This window comes from Cyclopterus lumpus, chromosome 12, assembly GCF_009769545.1.
Source record: "Cyclopterus lumpus isolate fCycLum1 chromosome 12, fCycLum1.pri, whole genome shotgun sequence".
Lineage (NCBI taxonomy): Eukaryota > Metazoa > Chordata > Actinopteri > Perciformes > Cyclopteridae > Cyclopterus > Cyclopterus lumpus.
Window position 1 is genome coordinate 16,950,730 of NC_046977.1, and position 19,339 is coordinate 16,970,068.

At 42.3% G+C, this 19,339-nt stretch overlaps 1 protein-coding gene across 1 annotated transcript; it reads right to left on the reverse strand.

Moving 5' to 3' along the window:
- Positions 1–17,320: 17,320 nt before the first annotated feature.
- LOC117740744 (serine/threonine-protein kinase pim-2-like) lies at positions 17,321–18,261 on the reverse strand. Its single transcript, XM_034547280.1, has 4 exons — positions 18,061–18,261; positions 17,795–17,972; positions 17,500–17,676; positions 17,321–17,412 (listed from the first exon to the last, which is right to left on the reverse strand). Exons 1-4 carry the CDS (start codon positions 18,259–18,261, stop codon positions 17,321–17,323), a joined length of 648 nt encoding a protein of 215 aa, XP_034403171.1.
- Positions 18,262–19,339: the final 1,078 nt, after the last annotated feature.

Sequence of the window (19,339 nt, forward strand, 5' to 3'; positions counted from 1 at the left end):
TTGGCGGGACCAGAGGGAGATGAAGTGAATTTGATTGGTCATGATAGTCACAGCTTTTAATTTACCCATCTATATTCATGTGTTTCTCTCTAATCCTGCCTATTGCCTCATTGCGCCACAGGTGAGCCAAGGGAACCTGGCCACCAATGTGTGTTTGGCACTGTCCGGACTCTCTTGGCAGGACGCACCTGATTGTGATCTGGCTGGACTTTTATTTTAATTGCACAATGGTTGATTGTGATCGGATAAAAGCTCCAACATGTTGGACTCCATAGCTGTTCTATGACCGTAAAACTTGAAAGTTGATGGACAACAAGTCTCATGTTCCAGCGCCAGTGTTTGTTCTATTAATATCTTGAGGAGGCGCATGCTTAAAGGAACTCCTCGTAGGCGATGGGACTGTGTTTAGATGTCTCCAGATGCAGGCTGTGCTGGCACTGACCACTCTCGGTTTAATAGATTCACAACCAAGAGCCACTTGCCCCCCCCCCTCATTTCCTAAGTTTGAGGTTTTGCAGGATGGAGCCATTTTTACCAAATGTGACCTGATCCATCACATTCAGCACCCTCAGAGGCCACTTCAAGTACCTCATCATACTGTTGCCTCCGCTGGCACTGGCTCACCAGTGCTGCAGCTGGGTTTCAAGAAATTATCAACATGGTTTGCTAGAACTGAAATGTCAGAAAGTTTATAGTCATGTTTTGATTTCCTTCTGTTTTGATTTAACCAGTGGTGGATATAAGTGGATTATTTTTACTTAAGTAACATTAGCAATGCAACATTGTAAAGATAAAGAAGTAAAAGTTCTGCATTTAAAAGTTGAAGCGGGACAAAAGTATCACGAAGAAAATAAATCCATGTTATAAATTGGTGTATATTTTGTATGTAAAATCAACATGTATAAGTATCTCAAAATAAATATTGTGGAGTAAGATGTATTAAGATGAAGATTTGAGCAACCAGTTCAGGCCAATTAGACGAGCTGTGGTATTTTGATGTCTTGATTACTTCCTAAGTATTTCCACACAAACACACATTGTCCTGATTTTATAGTATTCCTTCCTGTAATGTATGTGAAGGATCAAACTTGCAAGAACTGGCTGACTCTAGTTCTCATAGTCACCAGTTTTCCTATATTCATTTAAAAAAACCCTGCTTGGATGTAATAATTAATAATTAAAATGTCCTCAACAAAGAAATGGAATTAGGGTTGGGCAAAACCTTTTAAGGCCGATACCGACACTTTCTGTTGCAATTTTAACGATACATCTACTTCTGGTTTCTTAAACATGAACAAGACTTTTGAAAATAACAAAAACAAATGAAGCATTATTAATGAACCATTACACTTAAAGGCAAATCACACTACTCATACCAGGCCATTTATAACACATTTATTACAAAAGCAATATGAGTACAATTATATAAATTGGCGTAGAAGTATCAAAAATAATTATGTATTTTATAGAAATATCTTGCTCTATTTTGATCGACAGATGAAAAGTAGCACCATGTCAGGCTACCTTTCCTTTCTACCACTACTGCTACTTTTAGAAAGGGATCCATACCAAACGAATAGCTAGAGAGTATCGAAGTAATGATCCCGCAGTATCAGTCCAACAATCACTGGAGGCAATTGGAATGAGTCATGCTTACAGCATTTCACTTCTCAACAGGTACTTTTTGTGAATTAGGTAAACTGATTGTAAATACTTGTAGATTAAGTGGATTTCCAGTCAAGTAAATGTAAGATATTGAGCATTCCCAATGTCTTGTGAGCATCTAGAAAAGAGTGTGTCAGTGTTGAGATATGTCCAGGTCGTTCAGATACAACACTGCTGCATTAAAATATGCCTCATGATGTTAACTTAAGATCAACTGTTTCACAATAAATATAATTACCCTGGCTGGATGAAATATGTTTCATGTGAAAATTTACCGTGACCTCATCCCAGTCACCTTCAGCCTGTTTTGTGTCCTCTCTCGACTGTTAGAGGGGCAGATTAATTAGAAATGGGCTTAAGCCTTGAGGAGGTGAATGCTTTGCTAGACAGATGCTGTTTGAACAGCAAACTGGTTTTAGGATATTAAAGCAAGATGAAAAAATTGGACTAATTGGAACTGAAGGACATATGGGTCAGAAGTGCTCCTATGGGATGAATATAATTATATAATGATAATGAGTATCGCTAACGAAAACTTGTTCACATCATGTATTTTAAATGTGTTGAGAAACTTGAGAAAAGTGTAGACTTGTCAAAACATTTAGAAAATAAATGTTCATGTTTTCATTTGTTTTATATGTTTTATAAGGATGTTGTTTTACACTTAAACAATGTTGTAACACTTGGTTTGTGTATGGTGTATGTGTTAACATTGGTCGGTTATACTTTCACAAGGTTTAACATTTAGATGACATGATGCGTTACACACATATTCACCATTATTTCAAAAATGGTTCCTTTATCCAAGCCTTCTGACCTCCTCAGCCTTTTGTGCCATTGTGCGGTAAATAAATAAAAAATAATCATGGTTAACCTTGCTTTTCCTTTGTGTATGGGCTCCATGGTCATGCTTTTAACATTCATCAAATATAACCTCTTTGTGTTTGTTCTAATCCGGTGCAGTTGCCTTCGTCGCCATGCTGTGAATGTAAATGTGCTGAAAGAATACACCCTGTGCATTGTTGTGGTCCCAATTGATTATGGTATAGAAGACAGTTTAAAGACAAAACAATCCAATATTACTGTAACAAACAGGTGGGCACTGAAGAACATATACTGTATAAGAATGCCTGTAGGCATCACACATTCGTAACATTACAATGAGCTCTTGACAGCGCCTTCCCAGGTGGTTGCTCAGATTGTATTCAAAGTATGTGCCAACGCAACGGAAACAATTTATTTAACGTTTAGGCAACACAACTACATCATTTGGTTAAAAAATGCAAAGTGAGGTTCAGGCAACACAAGTAAATCATTAGGGTGAGCAACTTAAGGTTAGGTTGACACCAATGGCAACACACTTGACATGTTGACAGCGACACAAACACCGGTCTCCCATGTGAAAGTCCTGTGTTTCTTTGCAGACTATGATTTACATAAAAAAAGCATGGACAGCTCACACTGTTGAACTGTTTTACTGTGACCTCTTTAACTCCTTTTTCTACTCGGAGCTTGTCACATCATATGTCTTTGAGTTGGCGAGCAGAACTTCATTTTTTTCTTCTTTCTTACCCCATTAATCACTTCACCAGCTGGTCCCCTAGGTTTGGAACCAGTGGAGGAAAACACATAACAGTAAATAAAGAAGTTACAGCACTTAAAACAAGCTCCATCAAGAGTAAAATGCTGCTCGTGCAAGAATGCTCTAGTATTATTATTTTATGATGTACATATCCAGGTGCTATTGTTTTCTGAAGAAACAGTACTTTTGATGCCTTACAGTACATTTAGCTGATCATACTTCTGTACTTTTACTTAAGAAGGAGTTTTATATATTTTGATTTTGATTTTTAATGGAGTAAATTCCTATCGATGTCGTAGTCCTTAAGTAACTTATCTGAATACCATGGTTTTCTACCATGGCATGACGAAGTCTGAAAATAATATTTTGAGTATTGTTTCGGAATGAGATGAGTCATTATTTAGGAGACCAAAAGAAGGACAAAAACAACTGACAAAGTTTAAGATTGGTGGTTTATATAGATACGTATGAACAGACATACTGTGTAACGAAAACAAATGGTTGGTTCAGTTGAGAGATGCAGGCATCGCATGCCACTGCCTGGATGTTTAACCCAATTGCTTCTGAATTATGCAAGGTGACTTAAGCTCTGGAGTGCCATTGCCACTCTCAATGGGCTCATTACAATGTCCAAACGGAACTGTATTGGTGACCTCATTCTTAATTAAAACAATAGATAATCCCCAGGCACAAACACCACTCATTTGTCGGTGCAGAGAGTAATGCATTGTGTCATTAGCATTAGTTTTGCTTTTCAAAGTAGAGCATCGTTTGCTGCACTCCGGAGGGACTGTGTCCGTTCTGTGTACGACCACGCTGACAACATTGTGTTGTTTTCCACTGGCGATACAGTTAGAAGTACTGGGAGGCCATGCCGGCAGCGTATCTAATTAGATGTAGCACAGCCTCGAATGACATCAGAACATTAAAGTGCCGTGTTGTGCCCGGCTGGATCTCACTCCGACTGTTTGTTTTGCCTTTGTGCAGAAAGGTATCCCGACTGCGATAAGTCACACGGGGGTGGTCTGCCTCTGGTAATGGTTTTGGTTAGAGAAACCAGGACCTCCCTTGCTTGTGTTTCATCCAGCGGTGTAATGAGTTCCAGCTATCTGGACTGCACAGAATGAAAGTGATTCCAAAGAAGAGGGGGACGTGACGTAGGCTGAAATTGATCCGGGGATGCGTATGATATTATCAGATCCAGCGTTTGTGTGGTTTTGCTTCTTTTTTTTTCACACAAACACACACACACACACACACACACACTCTCTCACACACACACCACTAATTGTGATTTTGCAATGGTTCATTTGGTGGCTAAACGTACTGCCTTTAGTTTAATCAGTTATATTTGTATTTGATCAAACTGATTTGTTTGGATAATGATTTTTCATTAAATCAAACAACTGACTAATACTGTCTAATAAATAGGACCAAATGAACACTTGAATTCCTTGCTTCTCTTGATGAAACTATAGAATCAGGGTGACCTTTTCATTGAAAATGTTCAGTGATCAATACCTACATTTACTCTGAAATGCTTTGGATTGAGTTGGTCAGTGCATCTCTGACACAACATATCTATCTTTGTACATACATGCTGTTTGATTGGGAAAGGCACAGTCCTTGAATATTCGGGTCCTTTGTCATCAGCATCGCTTTGCAATTATTTCCGAATATGACATAGAAAGCGGGCGGAAATGTAATGTTATTTACAGTACATTAAACTCGTCTTTTTCACAGAGTATGTCCTGGTGTTTGCACTCGCATATAACGGGACGGTAAAATGCTGTGTTTTCAATTTAGATGAAACACAACAAACACATCTTATGAACCATATCATCTTGTGAGATGAGAGAAAAGAAAACAGTCTCTTAAACCAACTCCACCCATTGAATGTATGCATGTGTGCTGTATTACAATATCTGGACTTGGGTTACAGCAGCTTTGGATCTAGCTAGTCAGCTAGCAACAATATGTCAAGTTTTACAAGTCCAAATCGCGGTTTAACCATTAGGTTTCTTTTATGGATTTAATGTTCATTAAGGCCATATTCAGCATTACAATATGCTTAATGTGTTGCTTTGTAAGCCAGTCCATTGTCACGAAATTCAGTACTGATATTCATGCTCCCCAGAGGTTGAATCCAAATGACTTTGGTGACTTTAACTGTTGTGCCTCCAGCAGGTACGTGTTTTCAATAATCCAGTGAAAAATCCCAGCATCTTATTAATGGATTTATAATCAAAGTCTGTTACTCAGACGATTAATTACACTAATTTTATCTCCTGACTTTTCCTCCAGTTTGATTATAAGGTTGTCATTTTTGGGGGGAATTCAGATTGAAATACTATGTAATGAATGGCTTGTCATTACATTTCAAATTGGTTGTCATAAAGTTGTTGATCTATTTAGGACGATGAGCCAGTACAATTTGTATTCTTCCAAACCTTTATTTTTATCATCATCGTTATCATGACCATTAAAACTAAATCAATTCCCATCTGCCTCATCTCTACTTTTGTGCTTAGTGCTAATTAGCAAATGTTAGCATACTAACATGTTCAAGTAAGACGTGGACATGATCTGCTTCACATCAGCATTGTGAGCCTGTATATACAGTATGTATACATGTTGAAGTCTAGAAAGCAGGCATTGTCCAAATTCATGTATTTCCGGCAGGATTACCGTTATGAAGTTGACTTTATCGTTCAATATTTTTATTTATCCATGGCTGATATTTGACCTCAAATATTTATTCTATATGAACACAACACTACACTATAACTAGTTCAAATAATAAATATATATATATATATATATACACATATTTATCTACACTTGGCAATCTGAAGCTGCAAACAAGCTCTCCAGCAAATTCTCATTGTCCTCATGTCAAGTGACGCCCCAGTTATCTTTTTAATTCCTCATCAGTATGACTACAGAACAAACTCAAGCACATGGAGGGTTATGACTTGTGCATGGGAAGGGGAGTGGTCGGTGCTGTGCGATGTCACCCCCCTGTGTTAACCTGAAGTCAGATTTACCTGTGTGGTGTGGCTGTAGCAAGACGCCGTCACACGAACAGCAAGGTCGGCTCAGGACAAACACATTAAAGCACAACCTTCCTTCAGGCCAATCGATACGCTGCATCATTTGGGTGAGAGGGCATGCTTCATTTTCAACCTCTCGGTGGACATTACTCGAGCTCAGGAAAGGAAAAGCGACCCCTCTCACCAGGTAAATCAAAGCCTATACCTCCGCTTTTTCCATCATCGCCACTTAGGGGGACGTTGCAGATTAATATGTCTCCGACTGCCGTCTGCCCACCTGCTCTGCATCATACTTCCGTCTCATGGTTCTGTCTGTTCAAGTTTTTCTCGTGGGTTTGTTTGGAAACTGCCATTTTCCCTTTCACACTTTGGAGGACAAAACAAAGACCCCCCCACCCCCAGTCAAGATGTCAAAATATTTTCCGCCGTCTCCCTGTCATGCAGCGGCAGCAGAGGCTGCCTTGCTCTCTGACCAGCCGGTTGACTTTGGAAGCAAGTGGGCCGTCGGAGAGGAGGGGGTACGCCAGGGTGAGATGTCTCCATGCGACCCTTCGGCCTGAGAAAATCTAGCAGTCTGCCAACTGGGGCTCTCGTCTTCAATGGCTGCTGCCAGATGACTGGAAGACGGGGTGAGACGGGCCTCTAAAACCATGCAAACCAATACACAGGAAGACACATGGTACTGTCCTTATGGTCATGAATCAACTCAGAGTTGCATTGAGCATTAAAAGGTGTTTCAAGTGATGTTTGGGCACGTGGAGGCAGACGAACATGCACAAGATTTTATATTATTATATCATTATGAAGCTGTGACAGCTAACTTGTTGTCAAGCATTTCAAGCAGACACAGAGTAGCCATCCATTTGGAGTCATGTTTCGGAGTCATTGGTCAGCCATGATCCTTTTAGTTCATCTTTTTGTCTCCACCAACTGACTGAGACCTTTTCTTTTTTACTTTTTTCACCAGCTAGAAGCTTTCTTTATCTCTTCTCTATTTAGTGTTTGGTGGCACATTCGGTGGGCTCATCAGAGCTTGTTTAGGGATTGATGAGAGAAGATGAGCGCTGCAGTTTGTTGGTTAATTCTCACCTAATGATGGACATAGAATTAGTTGTGGGTTACGAGGAGATCATTTCGAGGTAAAGCCATTAAAATAATGTTTGAGTTCAATATATTAACGGCAGTACAGCAATTCCCTGCTGGCAACTACATTTAGATAAAAAAGTAGATGCTCATCTTCCTGATAATTCCAGTGCAAAAAAAAAAGATGAAAAACGTCTGCTCCACTATCAACATAAATTAGGGTCAGCCCACTCCACTTTGATTCCCGACAGTGGGATCAGCCGTTAAGGAAAGCCTATCCTTTCTCGTGGCGCTCTCCCTCGTCTTTGCTATATACTCATTTCATACAGCTATTCATGCATGAAGAGTTAGTCTTGATGAAGTACAGGGAAGCAATGCCAAAAATATCATGGAGCCCAATTTCAGGACTCTTATTTCAGGAGTATTGTCGGCCTCAAATGAGAACATGATTTGATATCTCTGGATGGTTTGGACTTTCTTCTCCGTTTCTTTTGTAGCTGTACCGGATACACAGAGCCAATTAAAATTCTACCGCACTGCTTCACGGCAGGTCCAACATTTTAAGGTTACCAAATGATACATACGAGCTCATCCACACAAATGAGCTTACATTTATAGCCTGCATGGCTCCAAGTATTGGTGATTATGTTCATATCCTCCACAGGTTTGGTGATGCCCTGACGGTTTATCAGTGTATCAGTTCACAATATAGCTTATCACTAAATCCCTACACAACCAGTGAAATTTCCATCCGCCTCAGCTGTCCTTTGTGTTTAGTGCCAATTAGCAATTGTTAGCAAGCTAGCTTGGTACAAAACTAAGATGCTGAACTTAGAAACTGTCATGGTCCCTGCTGTGCCTCTACGGCCTACCTGGAGTCCCAACAATGGTTTGCGTGCGACTGTGTTAACTTGTGCTTCTTCAAGCCCCAGGCTCACCGCTCCGCTCGGGATCCGCCTGTCTAGTCCGCATCCAACACCAGACCAATCCTAATCATTTCAGTCCCTGGTTCTGTATCAATAAATCCCTGTGAACTACTCCTGCTCCGTTTGAGTCTTGCTCTCCACAACTGTGACAACCTGCTACATTTTAGCATGTCGGCAGATTCAATGGACATGCCGGTACGCCGATGATAGCTTTTAGCTCCAGCGTTAGCTAAATTAAATGTAATGTAATGGTGCTCTTGTAGCGCCCTAAAACACGTTATTTAATAATTATTGCTTTTCTATTTAATACCAATGTGTCCTTTTCTAATAATTTACTTTAAATGTGTTTAAGTTACTTCATATTTTATTCCAATATTTGAAAACATTCCCTACCTGTACACGTGAAGGGAAGAGATGTATCGCATTGACCATTTAGAAGAGAGTGCTGTCGCTTTAAGAGAGGAGTTAAGAAAGCTGTGCTAATGCAGGCTGAAGACAAACATTTGATTTGGATTGATTTAATAAAAGTTGCAAAACGAAGATGAATGGTCATTTTAAGGGTGCAACACTCGTATGGCTGCAGACTTTTGTTTTTAGAGAGTATGTTATTGAATAATAAAGTGTGAATGCATGCTGTTGTAACGTACAATCAAAGCTGGTAGTGCAGACATGGCCTCCTGCTCTTTGTAATCATCTCACTATAAAGAAAGGGATCTGACATCTGACGTGTGTGTGTGTCTGTGTGTGTGTGTGTGTCTTTCACATTTCTGAGGAACCGTTCATCAGATCTACCACATAACTGGTGAATGTATTGCTGGGAAAACAAAGAGTCGAAGTGGCCCTAATTTCGTAATGCGACCAGTTCAATAGTAATAAAGTGTGAATAAACAAGCAATGGCATACATGTTGGGCACAACAGGCCTTTACAGGCCGTGACGGTTGAAATTTTAACATTACATCCAAACTCCTTTTCACTTCTAAATGCCTTATTTCAGAGCATGTTTTAGCTCCGAAGAAAAAAAAGGACTGTATTGTATTTGTATTTCTACTTTGAATTCTAAATACATTTATTTTTCTTGAAAGGAAACCTTGGGGAATAAAGGATTTGATTCAGAGCACATTTTCATACTAATTCCTTTTCCATCCATCCATCCATCCATTCATTATCACCCGCTTATCCGGGGTCGGGTCGCGGTGGCAGCAGGTTCAGCAGGCCGACCCAGGCCTCCCTCTCACCCGCAACACTTTCCAGCTCATTCTGGGGGATCCCGAGCGTTCCAAGGCCAGCCGGGAGATATAATCCCTCCAGCGTGTCCTCGGTCTTCCCCGGGGCCTCCTACCAGTTGGACGTGCCCGGAAAACCTCTAATGGGAGGCGTCCAGGAGGCATCCTGACTAGATGCCCGAACCACCTCAGCTGACTCCTTTCGACACGAAGGAGCAGCGACTCGACTCCAAGCTCCCCCCTGATGTCCGAGCTCCTTACCTATCTCTAAGGCTGAGCCCGGCCACCCTACGGAGGAAGCTCATTTCGGCCGCTTGTATCCGAGATCTCGTTCTTTCGGTCACGACCCAGAGTTCGTGACCATAGGTGAGGGTTGGAACGTAGACCGACCAGTAAATGGAGAGCTTTGCCTTCCGGCTCAGCTCCCTCTTCACCAAGACGGACCGGTACAGCGCCTGTTTTACTGCTGCAGCCGCACCGATCCGCCTGTCGATCTCCCGCTCCACCTTACCCTCACTCGTGAACAAGACCCCGAGATACTTGAACTCCTTCGCTTGGGGTAGGCAGTTTGCCCCCACCTGGAGGGAGCAATCCGCCGGTTTCCGGCAGAGCACCATGGCCTCAGATTTGGAGGTGCTAACTCTCATCCCTGCCGCTTCGCACTCGGCTGCAAAACGCCCCAGTGAATGCTGGAGGTCACGGTCCGAGGAGGCAAACAGGACCACATCATCCGCAAACAGCAGAGAGGCGATCCCGAGACTCCCGAACCGGATCCTCTCCGCCCCATGGCTGGAAGTTCTACTTCAGAACTCTGTCACATGTTTAGCAGCTAAGAAAGCCACAATAATCTGATAAGGAAATGATCCCTATTGCACATAACCCAACCTTTAAAATCACTTAATTTCGCGAAACAACTGTGCAATCTCTTGTTTCAGCAATGACCATTATTGCCTCGTGACTCCGTGAATAAATTACGTTAAGAGATAAACCGTCAGTTGGAAAAACAGTCCTTGAGTCACTCCTGTATTTAGTTGAAGTTCTTTTTCTAATAAAGAGCCATTGCACTTGAGATTTCTTTTTTTTCAAGTGCATCTGTCAAGGCGATAGGCAATAAAACTTAGGTGGTGGTGATAGTCCTTCACCTCTAAATCAAAAGAAAGAATCACCACAATGTGAGACGGGATGATTGAAATCTCTCACTTAATTGAACGGTAGGAAATTGATTAAAGTTTACATCGAGAGTCCAGGTTGGCTATGGGCGTGAAAGCAATTATACGTGGAAGCTATCGAATCAATTTTCTTTTTGTAAAAAAAAAAAAAAAAGGGTGACAAATTAAGGGCAAAGGGCTGATTTCCAATAAGAAGAAGGATTTCTTTTGGCTTGGTTTCACTTAGGAAAGTAGCCAACGCAATTAGTGTGGCCTTAAGGAGGTCAAACTGTAGCAATATAAAACCAAAATAACCTGCACCTGTTTGCTTTAGAATATAAATAGTATAGATGGCAATTAACTGAAGTACACCTAAATGCTAGGGCTCGGTTGCATCCTCCTGAAATAGATTCAGCTATTATCCTCGGAAGTGTAATTTTCATCGGAAAGCAGCTTCTGCATGAGTGCCGACCCTGAGGCCGTAATCCAATTAATTGGATTTTACCCTCATTTGAAATTAACTGAGAGTCAGAAGCAAGACCTGGTCACATACCTCCTGTCTTAGTACAGTATCAATGTAATTAGTGCCTTTTAATGGTTAAAGTCCAACTCAAGTTAAATTGCTTTATCTTTTTAATTTTTTTATTTGCCAGCTACAGCATACATAACTGCTCGGCAAATCACTTGTACCGTGTTGTCTGAGAAAAACAAAATTGAAGAAAAAGAAAAGTTTTATTATTTTAGTTTCATGATGGAATACTGTTCTAGTATCATATCTTATTAATTCACTATCCTGATCAACAAGCCACATAAGCTTTCCCTAATCTAACTAACTAACCTGAACACACATCCGCAGCCAAACACACATTTACCAAACTGAAGTGCACTGCCAACGTCATTTTAGAGACTACAAACATAATTTGCTACTCCGCTGCAGCGCATTAAAAAGGATATTAACGGTGAACACAAATGCCACTTTGCTCAGGCTTAAGAAGCTGGTGTGGTCATTACACTTCAATCCCACTAACATCATTGGCTGAGAGGCTAGTTTGTTTACTCTGTCGCTCCTTCTCCATCGTGTAACACTGGTGCTCTGGCAGAGGACATGTTTATTTCCTTTTGATCATAAAACAACTATTAGCAATGCATTTAATTTTCTTTCTGGAGAAAAGGATGATTACATGTGATTTTGTTCGGACTTACATTTTTCTCTTTTCGTTTTTCAAAAAAAAAGGACATTATTTTTATTTTTTCTTACTTACGTTTTCTGTTTTTGTATCCGATTTGAGTTCTCCCTCTGAAAAAATATTATGATGGAAACATTTATGCTGTAGGAGTATTTTTTTTATAAACAACAAGAATCCTCAATCAGATGATGAATAATTCCCATAAAATCTATTCCAGCAAATATCCCTGACATGAGAAAATAATAAGTCAGGCCATTTAAAGTGAGAAAAAGAACTGACACTGCATCCTTTGTGAACACTGGCAGAGCATAAGCTATGCAAACTGTTTTAATTTGATCAAAAGCCTTTGGTGTAAAACCCACTTTGAATCCTCTTCGACTGATTATAGTTGTATGAATCCTAAGCGATTGGACCATATCACTTTGAAGTCAGAGTAATGTTAAGACCCTATGATATGGTTAAGACTTCCCCTTCTTCCCTCGGAGCACCCTTGATGCCCATTACAGAAAATTATCCTGTTAAGATTCCTCACTACCATGAGGGCATTCTTAAAATCCCACTTGTAGCCGTATATGCGATATCTTGAAGTATACTTCATTGGTGTTGATACATCCACCGCACGAGGTCCCTCTTGTGAATGTGTTTACTTTGCTGGAAAACCATTTCATCCTCGATGCGCGTAACATTTCCATCCTGGACGTGCATAATGCATGTCCGTTTGAAACTTGAATCTAAACATACATTTATCGTCCGATGCAACTCCTCCACCAGGTTTATCTGTGCCGTCTGTAGCGGAGTGAGTACTTTTCTATGAAAAGTAATGGAGGGATAAAAGGGGGGTCAGGTGTTGTTCAGTAATTGCTAAGCTGTATATGTGCTTCGGAATCCACCAGAGGGAACTTAATTGTATCAACTCCCAGGGCCACAACACGGCGTAGACCTCTCAGCTATTCTATTTTCAGCTGTATTAATTCTGCTTAATACACAAGTTAGATTATTTGTGTTCCTTCTCTCTCTGACAGGCCAAGCTCGACTGTCAGCATTCAACACATTCTCATCCCAACTCGTCACAGCCTGGCGCTTTGTCAGTCAGACCCCTCGGTGTCACTTTCACTTAGCGGACCAGCTGTCCGTCGCAGTCAACACGTGGTTACTGCCATACATGTTCTCTAATTCTCTCGGCTCTGTCCTTCGCTCACATGGCTTCTCCTACCACAGCGACGCTGATGACATCCAACTGATCCTCTCGTTTCCCCAATCTGAAACACAGGTAGCAGCACGAATCTCGGCCTGTCTGACTGACATCTCTCACCACCTGAAAATCAACCTTGACAAAACTGAACTTCTTTTCCTTCCAGGAAAAGGCTCTCCCACCCACGACCTGACCACCCACGACATGACTATTAACTTCAACAACTCAGTGTTGGCCCCGACTCCGACTGCCAGGAACCTCGGTGTGACACTCGACAGTCAACTCTCCCTGACTGCCGACATTACCACAACAACACGCTCCTGTAGGTACATGCTGTACAACATCAGGAGAATATGACCTCTTCTCACTCAGAAGGCGGCACAGGTTCTGGTCCAGGCTCTGGTCATCTCACGGCTAGACTATTGCAACTCCCTCCTGGCAGGTCTACCTGCTAATGCCATTCAACCTCTACAGCTCATCCAGAATGCAGCTGCTCGACTGGTCTTCAACCTCCTAAATTTACCCACACTACTCCGCTCCTCCGCCCGCATCCGCTTCAAAACATTGGTTATTGCGTACCGTGCTGCGAACAGATCGGGTCCGGTCTACATCCAGGACATGGTCAAACCTCACACCCCAGCTCGTTCACTCCGCTCGGCTTCTACCAATCGGCTTGTAGCTCCGTCATCACGAGCTAATCACTCGACAAAATCCAGACTGTTTGCTGTCCTGGCACCTCATTGGTGGAACGAGCTCCCCATTGACATCAGCACAGCAGAAAGTCTCCACATCTTCCAACTAAAAACACATCTTTTCCGACTATACCTTGAATAAAAAAGTAACACGAAAAACCGGTCACGAAACATCACAAGCGTAACTTTGGGACACACCTCCCTTTATTGGTCATCACACCACATTTAAATGCCAAGTATGCAAAGTGTTGATTTCGAGGAGAAATGCATCTCCCGCAGATGCTGAAGGGTTACCCGGTGCTTTGGTATCAGACGCCGTGGGGCGTGGCAAACAGTCGGTATTTGACGACCTGCGTTAGAACGGGCTGATCCGTTTGGCTGCGGATGCACATCTACGAAATTAACAGGATTACTGGATAAAGCAGAGAAACACATTGATATGAGAACATACTGTAAAAGTAATGCACAGCATGTTCTTGAGATCAGGGTAAAAGTAACTATTATTATTGTATACGTTCAAATCGACTGATTTGGTATTCACAGGTCTGTATAAATGCTTTGAGCGATGCACCGGCTCTCGCTGCCTTGAGAGCCGTTTGACATTCTGCCTGTGAACTTGTGTGCGTGACCTTTTTCCTCACCTTGCTGGTCGCTGGGGTGAGTGAGAGCTTGCTGATCGCTGGTTGTGTCCTTTACCCTGTGGTCCTACAGAGTCCTGCAGACAGCCCCGTCCTGTCAAGCACTGGTTCATCCATCACGGCGCTGTGCGGGGCGGCTCTGTCGGTCGCTGCGTTTAGACCCAGCCCGACTGATCTGTGCCAGAGCGTTTTGCAGGTGGAGAGTTCGCTGTTGCTTGAGAAGCCCGGGTCCTGTGAAATACCAACGAGTGGAAGACTGGATGTAAAATGCAGGCAAACAAGCCTCCATTCAGCGATTTCTTCCCCACCGAGACTAATTATATGTATCGTTTTGGATCTTTAGTCAATATTCTGGCTTGTTTATATTCACACACATATGACCGGTATTATTTTATTCTACCTTTTTATTCCTTATTTCCAAATACTACAATAGAGATACTTTTAGTATAAAATAAACAGTGATTCCCTTTCTGAGCTCTAAACATCTAATGGCGACTGTGGCTCAGTGGTGAGCTTGGTCGTCCTTCATTCAGAGGACCGGCAGTTCAATCCCCGGCTCCGCTAGCCCATGTCGATGTGTCCATGGGCAAGACATTTAACTCCAACATTGCTCCTGTAAATGTGCCTACTGTGTGTGAACGTTAGTTACTGCTGATGTGCAGGTGGAACTGTAGCTCCTCCCATCAGTGAATGATGTAATGTAGTGTGAACGTGCTTTGAGTAGTCAGAAGACTAGAAAAGCACTAAACAAGTACAAGTCTATTTAGCAATGAGTGTTTAACACGCCATTCATGGTAGACATGGAAATATTCAAATGGTAGTGCTATGTTTGTGTGTTCCATGTTACCGTTGAACATCTGTGCTCGTATGTGTTTGCCATTTTAATGTCATATTGTCTGCAGTGATCTGCATCCTTCTTGGATTATTTCGCCAAGGCTACTTCTGTTTGCACATTGTTTTGCTTTGTATGCTAATTGTCATTCCACCCAGCGAGCCTCTCCCGTGACTCCCTGCAGACAATTGAACTGTTAATGAGATCTGATGGACAGATGGACTGTCACCGTGAGGGCAACCTAGCGTGTCCTCTCTGACTCAGCGGGGCCGGGTGTGGAGATGGGCCAGGCACATCCCTTCCAACATATACTTGAATTCCCATTTCTATCAGATTATCACGGACGGGGATGTTTGATTTAAAAAAAAAAAAAAAAAAAGGGCACAATCTGGACGGAGTTTTCAAAGTCAGCAATTATTAGGAGCTGGAAAAATATTGTACACACACATATATTCATATATTAAATTGTGTATTGGTTAAGTTATGTGACACAAATAAATAAATAGTGATATGTACATTAAAGAAGGATGTGGTGAACCTACAAATATGCAGTTATGATGCATGTGATGATATGATAGGAGTCTGGGAGAGATTGGATTAAGTGTGGTATGTGTTGGTGTATGAGATAAACAATATATATCCATGTTCTGTGATCGTGGGCAGTTTGGTTTGCAGAGTAGTTTATGGGATGTGTGACAGAAAAAAAGACATATTGGTAATGTATCCTAAAACTACTCCTAATAAGAACTCTTCAATGATAATATAAAAATTCATTATTGCCCCAAGGCAACACAACCAGAAGCCCCAGTGGGAAACAGGCAGGACGGGCCAGCAGTGCATTTTACTTTTAATATTTGTGCGTGGACTTTTCACCTGATGCTTCTCTATTCTAATGATTCACTCATTCGGAAATCATTTGCTATTAATAGTATTGCGGATTCAACTGAGTGAGTTTGACCTGCAGAAATTATTGCATGCATTCTTTTAAGACCCAACTTTTTTTTTAACCATTTGCCATGAATGTCAATACCGTGACGTATACCGTACGTGTTCCTACAGTCAACTCCTACAGTCTACTATATAGTATATAAAAGCCAACGACCATACTGTGTTATCGTTTAGAAATACTTTCAAATGCATACTCAATTCTTATTCTCAGTCTGATAGAAAACTCACGGTGAAACACATGTTAATGCAGAGCTAATTTAATGAAGCCTATCACCAGTGAGTCTTCGCCATGGCAATAATCTCCAGAGACAGAGAGTACAGACAGTATGTATCATGGCAGCACGCTCAGTCAGTCCTCCCACTTGTGCACAGGGCTACCCTGGGATTTGACACAGTCCATCCTTAATGAGAGCTGTGATCATCCCATGCACTACCAGCGGCAACCGGCATTGGCTGCGACCCTAAGGCGGCAGCGGGAGGCGCCATGTGCAGTTGGAGGCGGCAGCAGGAACCGACATGGCGGAAGCCGGCTTGGGCATTGGGAGGCGGTAGCGTGTTGTTGCATGCATCGGCAAGTGGATGTTCTCAAACTAGCTGCAGTGGGAGGCGGCAAGCGGCAGCCAATGCCAGTTGCGGTAACCGACTTGGGCTGCGACCCTAAGGCGGCAGCAGTGGGAACCAGCAGTGGGAACCAGCAGTGGGAACCAGCAGTGGGAACCAGCAGTGGGAACCAGCAGTGGGAACCAGCAGTGGGAACCAGCATTGGCTGCGGCACAGAAGCGGCAGCGGGAACCAGCCAGCAGCAGCAGGGACCATTCCACCACAATACTGGTTCCTGCTGCTGCTGGTTGGAGTTTCAGCATCAGCGCCACCTCCAAAGGGACCATCCTCATTTCCCCTTCCAGCACCTGTAGACATGGAGAAATAGAGAAAGCAAATAATGAAACCTTCATGTACACTTATACACAAAAAGTTAACAGTATTGTAACTGTTAGATTGTGTGAAGAACAAGAGTAACATTTATATATGTTCCCTTTGTAACAGTATATTTAAATAACGAGATATTAATAACTTGTTGGCATTAGGACAAAGGTCAAATCACTTACATCTTGAAGATGTCTTTTATGGACAGCTATGCGCTCAGTCTGGATCACATCAGCCAGGGGTGGTGCTTCAGTTCCTCCAGGGTGGGTCTGTCCTCTGGGATCTTTTCCAGGCAGCTCAGAAGAAAAGTGTTGCATTCTGGTCGGACGAACAGGAATCATGTTTTAATACACTGGAATGTACGTGTGGGCCTGATTCCACTGCATGTGTGTGTCTAGGACTTACCTGAGGAAAGATATTCACTGACGTCAGGGTATTCGAAGCTGATTTCATCCCTGCCTCTGAAGGGGAGACGTCCATGCAGCAACGCAAACAGCACTACACCAAGCTGCCACACAGTAGTGGGTTCAGCACTATAGCACCTGTGCAGGAACCACTCAGGGGAGGTGTAGACAACGGTTCCTACGATACACACAGTCACAGAGACACACAGGAAATGGTAAGGGACAGAGGTAGAGGACATAAACCACAAAGCTGCTGGGTTGTTTCAGAGAACAGGTACAGAAGAAATACAACCTACCTTGTGCTGTACTGTATGTCCCCTCAGACAGAAGTGTGCCACGGCCAAAGTCAATGAGCCGGACACGTGGGACATCGGAGCCGGTCTCAATGAGGATGTTGTCCAGCTTGATGTCCCTGTGGAAGACCCCTCTGGAGTGGACTTCAATGAGAGCCTCCACCAGCTGTTTTGTTATGGTCTGTGGGAGACAGAGACATGGAGACTGTGAGATATTGTGTGGACACGTAAACAGAGACAGGTACAAACAAAACATGTCAGCTTCTTACTTTAGCTTCGTGCTCAGGCAGGGAATAATCTTTTGAGTTGATGAACTCGACTAGGTCCATGCAGGGGACTGGTCTCTCTAGGACAAGAATCAGCTCAAGGTCTATATCGTACCAGTCCAGCAGGGTCACCACTGTACTGGTTCCTTCTGCTGCTGGTCGGAGTTTCAGTATCAGCGCCACCTCCAAAGGGACAGTCCTCATTTCCCCTTCCATCACCTGTAGACATGTAGAAATAGAGAAAGCAAATCATGAAACCTTCATGTACACTTATACACAAAAGTGAACAGTATTGTGGGGCGACTGTGGGTCAGTAGTTAGCAGGGCCGTCTTTCATTCAGAGGATCGGCGGTTAGTTTCAGTGTTGATCAGATAACAACAGACTGTGCCCACTGGTATTCAGACTAATCAGACACATTCATCCTTTCACGTCTCAAGACTTCGGAATTGTTTCAATAATCTCAATTAAGTTAAGCAAAAGTATATTTCCATATAACTTATACTGAACTGAGAACAAAGAAACTAAATATCCCCTTACTGAGGTTTGACTGAATTGTTCTATTATCTCTGTCTCAAGCTACCTGTACTGTCAGATGGGTCACTGTATGCTGAGGCAGAACTGGCATCACTGTCAATTATTAAAGGCCCACTGAAAGTTTGGCTGCAGCCCTCGGAGGGACTTTGACTGGTCCTGCTCCTCTTGCTGGCTCTTTCAAGACTCTCCTCAGACTTCCTCTTGGAGGTCGTTCCTCTTCCATGTGAGATGATGGGGTCAGTGTGGCGCCCTGCAAGGACAGAAAAAGATCATTTAGTTTGCTGCATGTGCTGATATGATCTACTATATGATCTACTGTCTGTGTTACTAAAGGAAGAACCAGCATCAGTGATCAATAGCTGCTAAATCATATGGATCGTCAGCCCAGATTCACCAAGTGATGTAATAGTGACTGATTTGTTATTCATTTGAGCACTTGTCAGAACAATTGACATGTTATAAAAAGTTAGAAAGACTATTGATAGTGAACGGGTGAAATAAAAAACAGGACTTTTAACCAGGAGACCGGTGTTTGTGTCTTAAAGTGTATTTGAGTTATTTAAGTTACATTGTTTATGGTTCAGTTCATTTATAAACTGATCTTCAGCCCAACCATGATGATTTTTTAAACATAACCAAGTGGAGTTTGACAGTAACAACGTGGTGTAAAATGACACGTGAAAAGCCTAAAGTTGTAGACAGAATGTCAATAAAATATGGTACTATCCATACACCTTCCCCTAAAAT

What these genes read in the sequence shown, in the direction of transcription:
- LOC117740744 (XM_034547280.1), bottom strand. Translation starts at nt 18,261, where the DNA reads ATGAGGACTGTCCCTTTGGAGGTGGCGCTGATACTGAAACTCCGACCA. An exon ending in TGCCTGAGCACGAAGCTAAA is followed by an intron (nt 17,973 to 18,060) that starts GTAAGAAGCTGA and finishes TGTCTCCCACAG; the next exon opens with ACCATAACAAAACAGCTGGT. An exon ending in CAGTGAATATCTTTCCTCAG is followed by an intron (nt 17,413 to 17,499) that starts GTAAGTCCTAGA and finishes TCGTCCGACCAG; the next exon opens with AATGCAACACTTTTCTTCTG.